This window comes from Bos mutus, chromosome 8 (assembly GCF_027580195.1).
Source record: "Bos mutus isolate GX-2022 chromosome 8, NWIPB_WYAK_1.1, whole genome shotgun sequence".
In the NCBI taxonomy this organism is placed as follows: Eukaryota; Metazoa; Chordata; class Mammalia; order Artiodactyla; family Bovidae; genus Bos; species Bos mutus.
The window spans coordinates 28,953,444-28,972,998 of NC_091624.1; the positions used below are offsets into that span (position 1 = coordinate 28,953,444).

General features: G+C 38.0%; 1 protein-coding gene across 3 annotated transcripts in view; it reads left to right on the forward strand.

Annotated features, from left to right (window-relative positions):
• The first annotated feature begins 1,730 nt into the window (after positions 1-1,730).
• The window catches only part of ZNF484 (zinc finger protein 484), a 28,727-nt gene continuing 10,902 nt past the window's right edge, over positions 1,731-19,555 (forward strand). For 2 of the 3 annotated variants that reach the window (XM_070375286.1, XM_005903140.2), the window contains exons 1-2: positions 1,731-1,975; positions 9,329-9,373. Coding sequence is in view for 2 of the 3 variants with exons in the window: in XM_005903140.2 (XP_005903202.1) it covers positions 1,961-1,975; positions 9,329-9,373 (60 nt within the window). In the remaining variant the exon portion in view is untranslated. Of the gene's footprint in view, positions 1,976-7,275; positions 7,342-9,328; positions 9,374-19,555 lie in introns of all 3 variants that reach the window. The other variant, XM_070375283.1, reaches the window with a different exon arrangement.

Below are 19,555 nucleotides of genomic sequence, written 5' to 3' on the forward strand. Positions count from 1 at the left end.
GCCAACACTGAAATCAGATTGATTGTATTATTTGCAGCCAAAGTCAGAGAAACTCTATACAGTCAGCAAAAACAAGACCAGGAGATGACTGTGGCTCAGATCATGAAATCCTTATTGCAAAATCAGACTTAAATTGAAGAAAATGGGGGAAACCACCAGACCATTCAGGTATGACCTAAATCAAATCCAGTAGGATCAGAATGCTAATCATTCTGTACAAAGATATGTTTATTGCTAGTTTTGTGTGTGTATATATATATATATATATATATATATATATATATATATATGCCCCTCTGCTTGTATTGCTTTTCTTGACTTGCTTTTCTTCTTGCCTACTTATTGAAAATGTATGTGTGTGAGGATATGTATCTGGGAGAAACTAGTGTAACATGCTCTGAAACAATACTTTTTTCCAACCTCTTCATACCACCTTCAAAGGTCTTTTTTCCCCATGAGTTCCTAATGCATTCACAGTAACACTGATTTTGACAGTGTCATATTCTTGGAGATATTTATTCTGAGCTGTTCAGATCTGTAATGAAAGCTCTCTAGAACTCCTGCACATCTGTGATTTTTTGCTGGATCCTGCTATTTTGATTTCACATTTCTTTCTCCAGTAGTTTCCTAAGAAAAGTATGAATAGGAGAGCAATTACTTTGAGACCATGCACGTCTGAAAATGTTAGTTTCTATACCAACACGTAATTAATAAATTTTGTATAGTATAACAGTTCCAAGTTGGAAACAATTTTCCCACAAATTTTTAATGTATTGCTCTTTTATCTTCTAGGTTCCATTATTGCTGTTCAAGTCCAAAGCCAATTTGGTTACAGGTCTCTCATGTTCTTTTCAAACCCATATCTCATTGTGTCTCCTGCATTGGCAGGCGGGTTCTTTACCACTGACACCACCAGGGAAGCCCACAAATTATGGTATCCCTTGGTAAATGCTCCCTAGATGCTTGGATAGAATATTTATTCTGCTACTTGGGGATGGAGTGCTTAATAATTGCTGCTTAGATATTATTGTTTGAGGTGCTTCAAATCCACAGGAATAGGAAAGATGCCTGGGGCTGCTTTGGGTGATCAGCTCTGGTTGTTCCTGGCTTAATTCCAGGATACATCCCTCGGTTCCCCCTTTCCTCCTGACAGCTCTTTACTACGGAGAAGGCAATGGCAACCCACTCCAGTACTCTTGCCTGGAAAATTCCATGGACGGAGGAGCCTGGTAGGCTGCAGTCTATGGGGTCACTAAGACTCAGACATGACTGAGCAACTTCACTTTCCCTTTTCACTTTCATGCATTGGAGAAGGAAATGTCAACCCCTCTAGTGTTCTTGCCTGGAGAATCCCAGGGACGGGGGAGCCTGGTGGGCTGCCGTCTACGGGGTCGCACAGAGTCGGACACGACTGAAGTGACTTAGCAGCTCTTTACTACACAAGTCTACCTCATTTCAACATGGCCGCCCACAGGCCTGAGTGACTACCTGGGCGCCGCCATATTGAATCAAATTTAAATCATTTAGAGAAGAGCAGAGTTCAGGAGAGCGCCATGTTGAATACTGGCAAATTTCCGCAGAGAAGCCACTGTTGAGCATGGGCATATGGAGGCGGAGCTAAGAATTTCCACAATGGCAAGGAGGGAAATCCAGAAAAAGGAAGTAGGTGGAGTTGTATTTCCTGTGACTGTGTGTGTGTGTGTGTGTGTGTGTGTGTGTGTGTGCGCGCGCGCGCGCGCGCGCACGCTCCGTCGCTCAGTCGTGTCCGATTCTTCGCGACCCCATGGATTGTAGCCCTCCAGGCTCCTCTGTCCATGGAATTTTCTGGAGCGGGTTGCCATTTCCTTCTCTAGGGGATCTTTGCCACCCAGGGATCCAACCAATGCCTCTTGCACCTTCTGCATTGGCAGGCAGATTCTTTACCACTGCGACATCTAAATGACCACTGTCTGGAAAGAGCATGGGTGAGGGGCTGGTGAGTGCAGGGAGCGTTGGGGTGGGGATTTAGTGGGAAAGTGTCGCTGATGTCCGTGATGAACAATGGGGAGGCGGTCAGTGGATGGAATAATAGGGGTCGGTGTGGTCTTGATGGTGGATTCCGGCAGGATTGGTGGGGTCTGTAATGGTGAATCCCTGGAGACATGGGGTGGGACTGATAGTAGATGGTGGAACTCCAGGCGGAGTGATGGGATCTATGGGACCTTTGTTGTTGGATCGGTGGGCAGGTTCTTGGATTCTGTGGGGGGAGGGTAACTGTGGGGCCTGAGAAATGAAGGATCTGAAGGGGAGAGATGGTAGATGGTCATTAATATCCTCTCTTTTTTTCTGCTTACTAGGTTGTTTCTATTTCTGATTTTTAAAAAATTATTGATGGAAATAAATAATAAATAATCATAATAGGAGTAGAAAAGAATTTTGTTAGTATTATTTGAGCCAAACTGAGGACTGTAGCCCAGGAGACAGCTAGGAGGCTCTGAGGAATTGCTGGGTTGGAATATGGTTTTCAGCTTAGCCTTATAAACTTATCAGAACAAAGATCATATATCAAACACGACAGGGATACATTCCTTCAACGTTTTAAAGCAGCCAGATTTAATACTTACACAGTGAGACTGCAGGACCATGATTCCTGTTAAGGGGATGCTATAAGAAGGGAGTTACTTATTCTTATCTTCCAAACACCTTAATGGTTAAAGCAGATGTGCTGTGTGTGTTCACACAAAGTTCAGTCTGAACCATGTGTAAGCCAAAACGACTTCTCCGTGCCTCAATATGTGAAAGTTTTCTTCATGGTACACTTTGCTAGAGATTTAAAAATATATTGTTATGTGCTTTGTATCCCGGTTAGGAGCTACATTGTCGTTCCTAGTTATTTATGTATCATTTTTCTTCCTTTTTTTATTATCAGGAATCTCAAGATTTATTTTATTGGTCATTTTGAAGTATTCATTATGTTTATACTCTCTATTTTTACATTAATTTTATCTTTTTAAAAAATGTTTTCTCCCCACTCCCCCATTTTCCCCCATTTTATGTAACTGTCATTCTTTCCCATACTGGATACATTTAGGGGTATGATATTTCTTTTATATGCATCTTTATTTTTGAAATGTGTAATTTCAGTTTGATGTTCCACTTTGATCCTGAGTTTCTTTATTCCTGAATTATTGCTATGTTTTGTTTATTTTTAATTTTATTGTATTTTCATAGATTGTAGACTGCAAAGTCTCAACTTTTAACAATTTATCAAGCTTTTTCTTAAAAAAATTTTTTTTTAATTGAAGGATAATTGCTTTACAGAATTTTGTTGTTTTCTGCCACACCTCAACATGAATCAGCTATAGGTATACATATATTCCCTCCCTTTTGAAACTCCCTCCTATCTCCCTCCCCATCCCACCACTCTAGGTTGATACAGAACCCCTGTTTGAGTTTCCTGAGCCATATAGCAAATTCCCATTGGCTATCTATTTTAAACATGGTAGTGTAAGTTTCCATGTTACTCTTTCCATACATCTCCCCTTCTCCCTTCTCCGCATGTCTGTAAGTTTGTTCCCTATGTCTGTTTCTCCATTGCTACCTTGTAAATAAATTCTTCAGAGCCATTTTTCTAGATTCTATATGTGTGTTAGAATACGATATTTCTCTTTCTCTTTGTGACTTGAAGGCAAGCTACACAAGTTACAGTGAACTTTGTTCAATGGATATAAGAGAAAGCATATTTTCTGTGTGTGTGGTATAAACCTTTCCTAATGTATATTAAATATAGCTTGTTGGTATTTTTCAAGTCTTTTTTTTCTTATTTTTGGTTTACTTGATTCATCATATTTCCAAAGAGTTGCAGTAATAATTTTTTACTAATAATTCACTTTGTAGTTCTATGTGCTTTTTTACTAGTTTTGTTTGCATGTATATGGGGGAAAGGCATGCATAAATCTAATGGTTAATGCATTTTGTATTTTTAAAAATTTATTGGATGCTATTATTATAGGATCTGTCTTTTCAGTGAAAAGCAATTTCAACCTTGAATTTCATTTTGATATTTATATTGCTATCCCAGCTTTCACTTTCATTTGGATGATTTATCTTTGCCCAGGGCTTTATTTTGTATTTCTATTGCTCTCATTGTTTAGATCTACTGCTTGCAATAGATACACTTTGGTTTTTCCAAATCTAACCTATAATCTAGTCTGTCAATAGATAATTTTACCTTTTCAGTTTGGTGTAATAATGATTTACCCAATTTTATACCTTCCATTTTAATGTTTACTATTTATTTTAACTCACTGTTTTCTGATTTTCTTTTCCTTTTTCATTGGATTGATGAAATTTTTGTTCATTGTTTCCATTCTACACCCCAGATAACTTCTGATTTTTTCCTGAAATGTTTTGTCATATGATAATGTTATTACTTTTCCCTTTGATTACATTCTTATCATATCATCATCATTGTCCTTTTTAATAATTATATACCTTACAAAAGTTATTGCTGAAAAATATATTTCTGTTTGCTATTTCTCACCTGATTTATTTTACATTTATTTGGAATACTTTTGTGGGGTTTTTTTTCTCAGATAATGGTAAGAGATACTTTATAAGTGCTTTCATTTTTGAAAATGTCTTTGGCCCTAACAGAGAAGTCATCCTTTAGATGCTACTTCTGATGTCACTTAGCATTCATTACTGCAGATGAGGCATCTTGATTTTTTTAATTCTTTCTCTGTAAATAATCTGTTCATTCACTTGCACTTTAGATTTGGATGTGTTTTAGATTTTAAAATTTATCTTTAAAATTCAGGAATATTCATAGCTTTGTTCACTGATTGAGTTCCCAATTGTTTGTGTGTGTATGTAAATTTGTTAGGAAAACTAATGGTATAGGTCTACTGTGTGTGGATAGTGAGAGGAGTCCTTGGGTGATTTTTTCACGGCCCACTAAGGTGCAGGCCTGTCTGGAACTGGAGACTTGGGATTACCAATGGAGATGTATGGTGAGTAGTGTGGACCAAGAATGTGGCCTGCCATTTCAGTAAACAAAAGAGGTTGTGACCATCAAGCCATCAGCCACTGCTGCTACCCGCAGTTGTTCACCTTTAGGGGAATTCAGAATGGAGAAAAATAAGACATTGGTCCCAGATTGTTACAGTGCTTATCAAAGGAACGATTTCTAATGAATGCAAACTCTTGCATTGTCCCATATATAGAAAAATGCTAAATTCATTAACTTGAGATGCCTGGATTTTCTTTAATTGACAGACAGTACTGGAAGGACTGATGCTAAAGCTGAAACTCCAGTACTTTGGCCACCTCATGCTAAGAGTTGACTCATTGGAAAAGACTCTAATGCTGGGGGGGAGAGGGGGCAGGAGGAGAAGGGGATGACAGAGGATGAGGTGGCTGGATGGCATCACCGACTCGACGGACATGAGTTTGAGTGAACTCTGGGAATTGGTGATGGACAGGGAGGCCTGGCGTGCTATGATTCATGGGGTCGCAGAGAGTCAGACACGACTGAGTGACTGGACTGAACTGAACTGAACTGAATCTTTTGATATTCCAAATACTTGGTTTTTGTTTTGTTGCAAAAGCTCCCTTTTACTCTGGCTCCTCCTTTATCTCTTCAGAAAAGTCCCTGTTAGCTGTCTGAGGGGCTGTATCCTGGACTTAAGTCCTCAGTAAGTCTACTGAATAAAAATAATCCTCACCTTTTAGGGTGAGAATTTTTTTTCAGTCAACAGTAGTAATAAAGGTGTGGATGCCAGTTATTGGTGCATGCGGGATTGTGATATAATAAATACGTATTTTGATTTTCATCCACAGTTCCCAGCACAAAGCTCCTAACACCTTTCTAATTTCCTAAATGATAAGAGTTATAGGGGCCTCTTTTATTTCTGTCTCTTGACGTAGCACTAGAGAGATAAAGGTGAAATTAGTAGGGTTTTTGTTGTTGTTGTTATAAATAATAAGTTACTTTGAAACACCCCTGAGTTTATTTTAATGAAATGATGTTTGGAAAGCCCCTAGTGAATCACTCAATGGGGATTGTTTGCCAGGGGAACCAAGCAAGTTCTTAAAGTTTTAGGGCTTGAAGTTGAGTAGGAAGTTGAACCACTAATGGCTAGTTATTTAAACAGTCATCTGTACATAGTGAAGTCTTCATAAAAACTCAAAAGAATGGAGTTTGGAGAGTTTCTAGATTGAACATGTAGAGATTCTGGAAGAGCAGTGCACTCCTTCTGACATATCTTGCATATCCATCTCTTCTACCTGGCTGTTTCTGAATTATATTCTCTTATAATAAATTGGTAATCTAATAAGTAAAATATTTTCTTGAGTTCTATGAGCTACTCTAGAAAATTAGTGTAATATGAGGGAACCTCATGGGAACATCTAATTGTAGCCAGTTTGTCAGAAACACAAGTAAGAACCTGAACTTGTTGGCATCTGAATTTGGGGTGGGGACAGTCTTATAGGACTGAGCCCCTAACCTGTGTGAATAATGCTAAAACTCTAAGTAGATGGTGTGAGAATAGAAGAAAAACACACAGGAGGAGTTTTTCCTTTTCAGCGCATGGGATTGATTGACATAGAGTCAGGACCATGGGGTACAGTTATTGGAGGCTCTGTGATCAGGAACTATAGAATGAATGATTATGATCTTGTAGAGAGAACAATGGTGGCTTGAAGTGAGATCTTTGTTCCCTGCCCAAGAATTGAACCTGGGTGAAAACCAGGAATCCTGTCCACTCCACCAGCAAGAGCCAGAAGCAGAGTTTCCCTGGCTTTTGCCCTATTTGAAAGCAAAAATGTTTTAAGGAGGCAAAAACTGTAAAAAAACAAAACAAAAACCAGTATAAAGTTTATTATTAGAGACACAGCATAACATGTGGTAGAGTTTGTTTAGTTAAGACATAGCAAGGTAGAGATACATGCCTGGAGAGAAAGAGTGTGGGCATCCCCACTAGTGAGGAGGAGCACAGTAAAGAGACAGTTACGTCTTTTATATAGGGCAGTTCTAGGTTTTTGTTTGCCTTTGACCAGTTATCTCACTTTTTTTCCTCATAACTGACCTGACCTAGGTCCTCCCTCATATGTGTGCACATCTTTTTGCCAAGGTGGGTTCCAGTGCAGCAACCTATGGGAAGGTTGACACCACCTCTTATGGGTGGTGCTCCCTCCCTTTTTGACTGCTGAGGAAACTTTCTGTGCATATATAGATAGGGAAGTGTCCTTGACCTCAAGAATGAGAAATATGTGGTCTCTTTATCTGAGCAGGACTCAGCTCCTCTCTGCCATGGCCAGGACTGCTATCTTAAAGTATCCACTGGAGGCAAAGTACAGGTATTTAACTTGTTCCTGTTGTTATTTCTATCTGGAAGTGTAAATAGGATGCTGGCTGTAAATGTCTAACCTGGAGCCCATCTATCTCCTGCCTCATTTGGGGCCTGTGAGCAGTAGAACATGGGAACCAGTGATTCTGGTCTGTGAGTAATGGCTGCTGGGGTGAGGTCAGTGTGCAATGATTGGCAGTTGGAAAAGAAAATTTAGGAGTGGGAGTGAGGAATTGAGTACCAGGGATGGGGATGAAAACTAACCAATCTGATCACAAGGACCACAGCCTTGCCTAACTCAGTGAAACTATGAGGCATGCCATGTAGGGCCACCCAAGATGGACGGGTCATGGAGGAGAGTTCTGACAAAACGGGGTCCACTAGAGAAGGCAATGGCAAACCACTTCAGTATTCTTGCCTTGAGAACCCCATGAACAGTATGAAAAGGCAAAAAGATAGGACACTGAAAGATGAACTCCCCAGGTCGGTAAGTGCCCAATGTGCTACTGGATCAGTAGAGAAATAACTCCAGAAACAATGAAGAGACAGAGCTAAAGCAAAAACAACACCCAGTTGTGGATGTGACTGGTGATGGAACTGAAGTCCGATGCAGTAAAGAGCAATATGGCATAGAAACCTGGAATGTTAGGTCCATGAATCAAGGCAAATTGGAAGTGGTCAGACAGGAGATGGCAAGAGTGAATGTCGACATTCTAGGAATCAGCAAACTAAAATGGACTGGAATGGGTGAATTTAACTCAGGTGACCATTATATCTACTACTGTGGGCAGGAATCCCTTAGAAGAAATGGAGTAACCATCATAGTCAACAAAAGAGTCTGAAATGCAGTACTTGGATGCAAACTCAAAAATAACAGAATGATCTCTCTTCATTTTCAAGGCAAACCATTCAATACCACAGTAATCCAAGTCTATGCCCTGACCAGTAATGCTAAAGAAGCTGAAGTTGAATGGTTCTAGGAAGACCTACAAGACCTTCTAGACCTAACACCCCAAAAAGATGCCCTTTTCATTATAGGGGACTGGAATGCAAAAGAAGGAAGTCAAAAAATACGTGGCTATGCTAAGTCACTTCAGTCATGTCCGACTCTGTGCGACCCCATAGACAGCAGCCTACCAGGCTACCCGTCCCTGGGATTCTCCAGGCAAGGTCCCTGGGATTCTCCAGGCAAGAACACTGGAGTGGGTTGCCATTTCCTTCTCCAAGGCAAGAAAGTGAAAAGTGAAAGTGAAGTCGCTCAGTCGTGTCCGACTCTTAGCGACCCCATGGATTGCAGCCTAACAGGCTCCTCCGTCCATGGGATTTTCCAAGCAAGAGTACTGGAGTGGGGTGCCATTGCGTGGAGTAACAGGCAAATTTGTCCTTGGAGCACAGAACGAAGCAGGGCAAAGGCTAATAGTGTTTTGCCAAGAGAACACACTGGTCTTAGCAAACACCCTCTTCCAACAACACAACAGAAGACCTACACATGGACATCACCAGATGGTCTATACCAAAAATTACCTATAATTTTCCCATCATCCAAATGTTATATCTGTTAACATATTAATATATTTCCTTCCAGATGATTTTCTCTGTGTGCATGAATGCATTCATGTATGTGTTCATGTGTACATACACACATATTATTCAATGAAAATGGACCCATACTGTTTGGTACATCTTTTTATTTTTACTTACCATTTTATTTTTCTATAGTACTTTAATTTTACATAATACTGTATACTATGGATGCCCTGTAAAGTATTTAAGCTGTTCATAATTATTGGGTATCAAGATGTTTCTAATTTTTTTTTTTTTTTTTTTTTGTATTAGCCATGCTGTGGTAAAACTCCTGCATTTAAATCTTTGTACAGTACAGGATGATTTTTTTGTGATATGGTTCTACAAATAAGTTTTTGGGTCAGGTTCATGGACAGTAAATGACATTGACACGTTTCCTTCTCTCGTGTCCCTCTGTCAATCTGTTTTCTCAGATCTCTGCCCCTTTCCCAGAAGAGCCAGAAATGACCAAGTCCCTGGTAAGTTCTTATTTGTTCATTTATTTATTTCTTTACTTTTCAGTGAGTTTTAGAAGGTATCTATTAACCCATATAGTGAATGGACAAGTGTAAATAAATAAAAACTAAGATCAAAGACAGTAAAAAGAGACTATCAGCTCCAAGTCAAGCTTGGATTATAGGTATATGTGAGTTGTGTGACTTAACAGTTTTGAACTTTGAACTACAAAATTGTCTCTGATCTTCATGAAAGACAGAAATAATGGAAATGAAATACATGCATTATATTGTTAAAAAGTAATTTATTTCATCTATAATAACTACTTCCTGGTTCTTGATGTTTGAGAAAAATTTTGATAGATTTTTTTTTACTTTATATTTTATATTGAAGTATAGCCAGTTAACAATGATGTGAGTTTCAGGTGGACAGCAAAGGGATTCAGTTGTACATATACATGTATGCATTCTCCCCCAAACTCTGCTCCCATCCTGGCTGCAACATAACATTGAGCAGACTTCCCTGTGCTCTACAGTAGGACCTTGTTGGTTATCCATTTTAAATATAGCAGTGTGTATATGTCAATCACAAACTTCCTAACTATAACTATTCCTTCCCCGTATTCCTTCCCCCATCCCGCCCCGCCCCGGCATCTAGGTTTGTTCTCTAAGTCTGTTTCCGTTTTGTAAATAAGTTCATGGGTACCAGTTCTTTTTAGATTCTGCTTAGAAGGGGTATCATACACTATTTATCCTTCTCTGTCTAACTTACTTCACTAAGTATGACAATCTCTAGGTTCATCCATGTTGCTGCAAATGGCATTATTTCATTCTTTTTAATGGCTGAGTAATATTCCATTGTGTATATATACACCATATTTTCTTTCTCCATTCCTCTGTAGATGGACATTTAGGTTGCTTCCATGTCTTGGCTATTGTAAACAGCACTGAAACAAACTCTGGGGGTGCATATATCCTTTTGGACCATGATTTTCTTCAGGAATCTGCCCAGGGATGGGATTGCAAAGTCATATGGTAGCTGTATTTTTAGGTTTTTAGAGAAGCCACCATAATGTTCTCCATAGTGACTGTGCCAATTTGCATTCCCACCAACATTGTAGGAGGGTTCCCTTATCTCCACACTCTCTCCAACATTTATTCTTTGTGGATTTTTTTGATGATGGCCACACTGACTGGTGTGAATGGTATCTCATTGTAGTTTTGATTTACATTTCTATAGTAATTAGCGATGTTGAGCTCTTTTCTTGTGCCTCTTGGTCATCTGTATGTCTTCTTTGAAGTAATGTCTATTTAGGTCTTCTGCCCATTTTTTGAGTGAGTTGTTTGTTTTGATTATGTTAAACCTCATGAGCTGTTTGTAAAGTTTGGAGACGAATCCCATGTCAGTCACATCATTTGCAAACATTTTATCCCAATCTGTGGGTTTTCTTTTCATTCTGTTATTGGTTTTCTTTGCTGTGCAAAATATTTTAAGTAGGCCTCATTTGTGCATTTTTATTTTTCTTTCCATTATTTGGAGAGACAGATAAAAAAGATATTGCTACATTTATGTTGAAGATTGTACTGCTTATGTTTTCCTCTAGGAGTGTTATAGTGTCTGGTTTCACATTTAGGTCTTTAATCCATTTTGACGTTATTTTTGTGTATGGTATTAAAGAATGATTTTTTTTTTTACAGGTAGCTGTCTAGTTCCCCCAGCACCATTTGTTGACGAGACTGTCTGTCCAACATTGTATTGTCTTGCCTCCTTTGTCATAGATTAACTGACCAAAGGTGTATGAATTTACTTCTGGGTTTTCTGTTCAGTTCCACTGATCTGTATTTCTACTTTTGTCAGGAAGTCTGATTCCTCCAGCTTCGTTTTCCTTTCTTAAGATTGCTTTGGCTGTTCAAGGTCTTTTGTGTCTCCATACAGATTTTGAGATTTTTTTGTTCTGTGCTGTGCTGTGCTTAGTTGCTCAGTCATGTCTGACTCCTTGCGACCCCATGGACTGTACCCACCAGGCTCATCTGTCCATGGGGATTCTCCAGGCAAGAACACTGGCGAGGGTTGCATTCCTTGCACCTGGGGATCTTCCCAATCTAGGGATCAAACCCAGGTCTCCCGCATTACATGCGGATTCTTTACCGTCTGAGCCACCAGGAAAGCCGTAGTTCTGTGAAAAATGCCATTGGTCATTTGATCAGGATTGCATTGAATCTGTAGATTGCTTTGGGTAGTATATTCATTTTGACAATATTAATTTTTCCAGTCCACAAACATGATATATCTTTTCATCTGTTTGTGTCTTCTTCAGTTTCCTTCATCAACACCTTATAATTTTCAGAGTATAGGTCTTTAGTCTCCTTAGGTAGGTTTATTCATAGGTAGTTTATCCTTTTGATATATGGTAAATGGAATTGTTTCTTGAATTTCTCTTTCTGATCTTTTGATGTTATTGTATAGAAATGCAACAGTTTTTTTGTGTGTATTCATTGTGTAACCTGCAACTTTACTAGGTTCACTGATGAGATTTAATAGTTTTGTAGTAGTGTCCTTAGGGTCTTCTATGAATAGTATCATGTCATTTGCAAACAGTGACAGTTTAACTTCTTCATTTTCTATTTGGATTCCATTTGTTTCTTTTTCTTCTCTGATTGCTGTAACTAGGACATCCAGAACTATGCTGAATAATAGTGGTGAGAGCAAACATCCTTGTCTTATTCCTGATCTTAGAGAAAAAGCTTTCAGCATTTTAACATTGAGTATGATGTTAAGCAGTAGATTTGTCATATATGGCCTTTATTATGTTGAGGAATGTTCCCCCCATGCCCACTTTCTGGAGAGTTTTTATCATAAAAGGGTGCTGAATTTTGTCTTTCTGCATCTACTGAGATAATCATATGGTTTTTATTCTTCAGTTTGTGTGTCACATCGATTGATTTGCAGATATTGAAAAATCCTTGCATCTGTACATGAATCCCACTTGATCATCGTGAATGATCTTTTTAATGTATTGTTGGACTTGGATTGTTAGTATTGTGTTGAGGATTTATGTCTCTAACATTCATCATTGATATTGGCCTGTGATTTTCTTTTTTTTGTGGTATCTTTGTGTGATATTGATCACAGGGTGACGGTGGCATCAGAGAATGAGTTTGGAAGTTTTCCTACAGCTGTAATTTTGTGGAACACTTTCAGAAGGTTAGGTGTTTTGTTGCTATTGTTTTTCAGTCAGTAAGTCATATCCGACTCTTTGTAACCCCATGGACTGCAGCACACCAGTCTCCTCTGTCCTTCACTATTTCCCGGAGTTGGCTCAAATTCATGTCCATTGAGTTGGTGATGCTAGCTAATCATTTCATCCTTTGTTGACTGCTTCTCCTCCTGCCTTCAATCTTTCCAGCATCAGGGTCTTTTCCAGTGAGTCATCTCTTTCATCAGGTGGCCAAAGTATTGGAACTTCAGCATCAGTTCTTCCAATGAATATTCAGGGTTGATTTCCATCAGGATTGACTGGTTTGATTACCTTTCAGTCAAAGGGACTCTCAAGAGTCTTCTCCAGCTCTACAATTTGAAAGCATCAGTTCTTTGGCACTCCCTCTTCTTTACAGTTCAACTCTCCCATCTGTCCATGACTACTGGAAAAATCATAGTTTTGACTAAAGGACCTTTGTTGGCAAAATGATGTCTCTGCTTTTTAATATGCTGTCTAGGTTGGTCATAGCTTTCCTTCCAAGGAGCAAGTGTCTTGTAATTTCCTGGCTGCAGTCATTGTCCACAGTGATTTTGGAGCCCAAGAAAATAAAATCTGTCCTTATTTCCACTTTTTCCCCTTCTATTTGTCATGAAGTGATGGGACCAGATGCCATGATTTTAGCTTTTTGATGTTGAGTTTCAAGCCAGCTTTTTCGATCTCTTTCACCTTCATTAAGAGGTTCTTTAGTCCTCTTTACTTTCTGCCATTAGAGTGGTATCATCTGCATATCTGGGGTTGTTGATAATTCTCCCAGCAATGTTGATTCCAGCTTGTGATTCATCCAGCCCAGCATTTCACATAATGTACTCTGCATATAAGTTATACACATGGGGTGAACATAGCCTTGTCATATTCCTTTCCCAATTTTGAATCAATCAGTTGTTCTATGTCTAGTTCTAATGACTGCTTCCTGATCTACATACAGATTTCTGTATGTAGATAAGGTGATCTGGTATTCCCATGTCTTTAAGAATTTTCCACAGTTTGTTGTGATCTACACAATCAAAGAGTTTAGTGTAGATCAGAAGTAGATATTTTTTGGAATTCCCTTGCTTTCTCCATGATCCAGTGAATGCTGGCAGTTTGGACTCTGGTTCCCCTGCCTTTTCTAAACCCAGCTTGTACATCTGGAAGTTCTTGGTTCATGAACTGCTGAAACCTAGCTTGAAAGATTTTGAGCATAACCTTGCTAGCATGTGAAATGAGTGCAATATAAATATCTTTACAATATGTTAAAATATATTAGGTAATGACAGTTAACACCAGTCATAAATATTAATATAGTGCTTACTGTATGCTAGGCATTGTAAACACACACTCTTTCTCTCAGCTGATTTAATCACATCCCTTTTGAGGTATCTATAATCATTATCCTCATTTTACAGAGAAGGAAGTAGGTCCACAGAGAAGTTAAGTAAATTGCTCTGGGTTGTACTGCTAGTAAGTGGTGAAACCAGGAGTAAAACCCAAGCAATTTGGCTCCAGAATACAGGCTCTTTATTTCAGCAGTTGAAAGAAACTTCCCTTGGAGTTCTTGACATTACCGAAGTTGCTCTCTATTTGATTCTCATGCACTGACTTGGGGGGTCTTCTTTTGGCATGCTGCTAGGAATTCCTTTCATGTCTCTCAAGTATTGGATCTCTTGTTTTTTGGCTCTTTCTTGATTCGTGCTTTCATTTTTAGAGAATATTATCCAGAAAGTATTGTATGGGAATTAGGTTTTTTGAGACCTTGCATGTCTAAAAGTATTTTTATTTGACCCTCAGTAATTTCATAGCTAATTCTAGATTGTAAGTCATTTTTACTCAGAAATTTTAAGACATTCTTTCTACTTTAATCATCCCACCTTTTCTTACTGGATGTGATAGGAAGATCCAGATAATAAATTTGTGTTGTTTTAAGTTTGCAGTAATTTGTTGCAGCAGCAATAGGACACCATTACAGATTTTGGTACCTGGACATGGAATGATGCTGTAACAAATACCCCAAAATGTCAAAAGACTTTGGAATTTGGTAATGAATAAAAACTGTAAAAAATTTGAAGTGTATAATAGCAATAGCCTAGATTTCCTTGAACAGACTGATAATAGAAATATTGTTGTTAACTCTGCTAGAGAACTCAGAAGAAAGTGAGGAGCACAGTAGGAAAAAAACTATATTGTTTTATAGAATATCTCATTATTTTATTTTATTATTTTTTTTTATAATAGCCCTCATAGAAAAACGTTATTGGAAAGCAGGGAAAACTACCAAGATATGAATGAAGACAAAAAATAAAAAAAGTTCAGACAGAAAGTGTATGACCTTGGTTTAAGTGGAAATGGAACCGTTTGGTGGTTTGTAGCTAGTGACCTATATTTTCACTTTGTGGCACTGCTGCTGCTACAGCTAAGCCGCTTCAGTCGTGTCTGACTCTGTGCGACCCCATAGACGCCAGCCCACCAGGCTCCTCTGTCCACAGGATTCTCTAGGCAAGAATACTGGAGTGGGTTGCCATTTCCTTCTCCAGAATATCTCATTATTTTAAACAGACGGTTGACAAGAATACAGGTGTTAAAGGTGCTTCTGGTGAAGACTCAGAAGGAAATGAGAAATATGTTACTGGAAAGTAGGGGAGGGAACATCTCTGGTATGTAGTAGCAGAAAGCTTAGCTGGATTTTTTCCTGTAGTTATATGGAAAGCAGATTTGTCAGTGATGGACTTGTGTTTTTCTCTGAGGTGATTTCAAGCAGAGGATTGGAGATGTGGCCTGGTTTCTTTTTCCTGCTTACAATAAAATATGAATATTAAGCGATAGATTGGAGGAAGAACTGTTAAGCAAAAAGGAACTAGACTTGATGATTTGGGATATTTGGGGGCTATCAAGATTACAAAAGATGCTATAATTAGTTTCACTATAGGAAAGGATGTTCTTGAGAGAAAGTCAAGGGTGTGGATAGATGCTTTATATATGAATATTTTTCTAGATTTTTAGGTGTTTAGCAAGATGAACAGGGTAGAATGTACCTTACTAAATTTTTTTAGCTGAAAGTCTCAGTCTTTGGTGTTAACTTGACTGTTTAGTTTATTTACATTTAATGCAATTACTGATATATTTGTATTTATATCCAGTTTTATTAGTTTCATATTTGAAATGTCTAATACTATTTTTCCACTCTTTCCTTGACTTTCTTTTAGATTAGTCAAAGTTTTAATTTTTATTTTGTTAGCTTGTTTGTGATGCATTCTTTTGTTTCCCTAGATACTATAATATCCATCTTTAACTTATTATTGTCTTACCCCCTTAATAGATGCTAAAACATCTTAATTCCATTTACTGCCTCTCATTTTTACATTATTATTTTTATACATTTAAATTCTACATATGTTTTAAACTTCACAAGATATTATTATTACTGTTTTTGCATAGTCAGTATTTACAGTTTTATAAAGTGGGATTTGAGAAACTTTTTGAGTCTTTGAGTTGATGTCATTCACCTTTCCTTTTCAAATTTTGCTTCTGCCTCATATTCTTCCTCTTTGTTGTCTCAGACAACAATATGTTTTTCCTTTCCAAGGTGTTGTACATGTGATACATCACATGCTCTTCTGCTTTTTTTATTTAAAAAACCTCTGTGGTTCAGTTTGGATATCTTCTGTTTGCTTGTCTTCCATTTCAGTAATTCTGTTCTTCTGCTATTAAACCCCTCTCAGTTCTTAATTTTAGATACTTAATTTTTCAGTTTTCATTTTTTTTAGTATAAGTTCCATTTCTCTGATGAAATTCTCCACCTTTTCATCTAACTCCAAAATCCTGTAAGACTCTTTCTATTGAATTTTTTTTCCTCTGGCTTTAGATATTTTGTTCTGTTTTTTGATAGGCATTTCTTTTATTGTATCAAAACACATATAAAACATTGTTAAGGATCTAGATTATGGTATTTTTCTCAGTTATTTAACTTATATGCAGAGTACATCATACAAAATGCTGTGCTGGCTGAAGCTCAAGCTGAAATCAAGATTACTGGGAGAAATATCAATAACCTCAGCTATGCAGATGACACCACCATAATGGCAGAAAGCAAAGAGGAGCTAAAGAGCCTCTTGATGAAGGTGAAAGAGGAGAGTGAAAAAGCTGGCTTAAAACTCAACATTCGAAAAAAACTAAGATCATGGCATATGGTTCCATCACTTCATGGCAAATAGATGAGAAAAAATGGATACAGTGACAGATTTTATTTCTTGGGCTCCAAAATCACTGCAGATGGTGACTAAAGCCTTGAAATTAAAAGACACTTGCTCCTTGAGAGGAAAGCTATGACAGACCTAGAACGTTAAAAAGCGTGTTAAAAAGTGTGTTAAAAAGCAGAGACATTATTTTGCCAACAAAGGTCCAAATAGCCAAAGCTGTGATTTTTCCATTAGTCATATATGGATGTAAGAGATGGACCATAAAGAAGGCTGAGCACCAAAGAATGTTGCTTTTGAGGGGTGGTGGTAGAGAAGACTCTCGAGAGTCCCTTGCACTGCAAGGAGATCAAACCAGTTAATCCTAAAGGAAATCAATCCTGAATATTCATTGGGAAAGATTAAGGGCAGGAGGAGAAGGGGATGACAGAGGATGAGATTGTTGGATGGCATCATTGACTCAATGAACATGAGTTTGAGCATACTCCAGGAGATACCAAAGGACAGGGAAGCGTAGTTTGTTGCAGTCCATGGGGTCACAAAGGGTCAGACATGACTTAATGACTGAACAATAACAAACTTTCTCAGGAGAGGATTCTTGTTTCCCTTAGCAGATAGAGTGGAGGATGAACACCTTTGTCTAGTCAAGCAGTGTTAGGTTGAATCAAGACTAAGTTGAAGCTCTGATAATAGTCTACCTCAGGTTCACTCTGACCATCCAGGAGTTTCAGCTGAGAGCCCAGTTTGCCCTCTGTGGACCCTCCTCTTGATAAGTGCCAACAGTGTTTTCTTATCAGACTACTAACATTTTGCCTTGCTTTTCAGAGGCTATCTGCTTAAGTGTTTAGTCTTCTGCTCCTACAGCCCTAGAATTTAGCAGATGTCTTAGGGGGAAAACCGTCCATGTGTTTGAATTCTGGTTTCTCTATCACCCAACTTTAGTCTTCTGCTGGTTCAAAGCCTGGGTTTTCACCTTTTACCACACCCAGAATTGATAAATACTCCTAGTGTAAAAGTGGTTACGTACATCAACTTAAACCTTCAATGTTGTCTGTAGAGTCTTGGCACCTAACTGCTTCCAGTATTTTCAAACAGATAGTTTCAGTATTTCATCTGGCAAGTATAGTTATTCCTGGAAGAAACCCTGGACCATCACAAACTCTTGTATGCCATCTGGATATGACAGTGCCTCAAAAGGGTCACCTAAGTGTATCATATGTACTGTCCATTTAAAGTGTACATTCAATCATTTTTAGTATATTCATGGAGTTGTGCAATCTTTATCCAGTTTTAGAACACTTTCTTTCCCTCCCCTATCCAAAGTCATACCTTTTAGCTGTTCCTACCTCCCTCCCCACCACATCCTTCCATTACCCTGGGAAACCAGCAGTCTTCTTCCTGTCCTAATAGGTTTGCTTGTCCTGGACATCTCATGTAAATGGAATCATATAATATGTGGTCTTTTGTGATTGGCTTATTTCACTTAGCATAATATTTTCAAAATTCATTCACAGTATAGCATAAATCAGTATTTCATTCCTCTCTATGGCTGAATAATCTCTTTTATGAATATGCCACATTTTGAAATTCATCATTGGTTGATACCCTGGGTTGTTTCTGTTTTTGACTATTAAGAATAATGCTACTATGAACATTTCTATATAAGTTTTATGTGAATGAATGTTTTGATTTCTCTTGGGTATATACCTAGAAGTGGAACCATTAGCTCATATAACTCCTTTTGAGGAAGTGCCAGACTGTTTTACCTTCCCACCTTTACTATATGAGGGTTCCAATATCTCCACTTCCCCACTGGCACTTGATATTATGTGTCCTTTTGTTTTTTATTATTATAGCCATCCTAGTAGGTGCATTTTCCTGATGACTAATAACTAATGACTGGAGCATTTTTTAAATTTCAGAATTCAAGATTTAATTGCATTTATTATTTTGCTACAAAAATAATAAAAATACAAATACACACAAGCAGAGCATTTTTTATTTTATAATCATCTTAGTGAATTTGAAGGGGTATCTCTTTGAATTTTGATATCCCTTTTGACTATATTGATCTGTATTGAGAACCTTTTGTGCTTTTTGGCCATTTGTATATATTCCTTGGAGATATGTATATTCTTTCTTGGTCCATTTGTTTATTTGACTGTGCCAGGTCTTAGCTGTGGCATGAGGGATGTTCGAGCTTTGTAAGCAGAATCCAGGATCTTTTGTTACTGCATGTGGAATCTAGCTCCCTGACCAGGGATCAAACCCAGGCCCCCTGCATTGGGAGCATGGAGTTTTAGCCACTGGACCATCAGGGAGTCCCCTTGGTCCATTTTTAATTGGATCATTTATCTTTTTATTGAGTTGTAAAAGTTCTTTATATATTCTTTACACAAATCCTTTATCAGATATATAATTGCAGACATTTTCCCATAGTCTTTGAGTTGTTTTTACTTTCTTTTTTAAGTAAACATTTTGTTTGTTCTGTTTTTTTTTTGTTGTTGTTGTTATTTTTCTTTGTTTATTTTTCATTTTTGGCCATTGGGTATAGCATGGGGATCTTAGTCCCCCTACCAGGCGTTGAACCCATGCCCCCTGAAGTGGTGGTGCAGAGACCTAACACTGGACTGTCAGCAAATTCCCTTATATTATCACTTTCTTAATGGTATCCTTTTTAGTGCAAAGTTTTAAATTTTGATAAAGTCCAATTTATCTATTTTTTCCTTTGGTTGCTTGTGCTTCTGATTTTATATCTGAAAAATCATTGCCTAAGT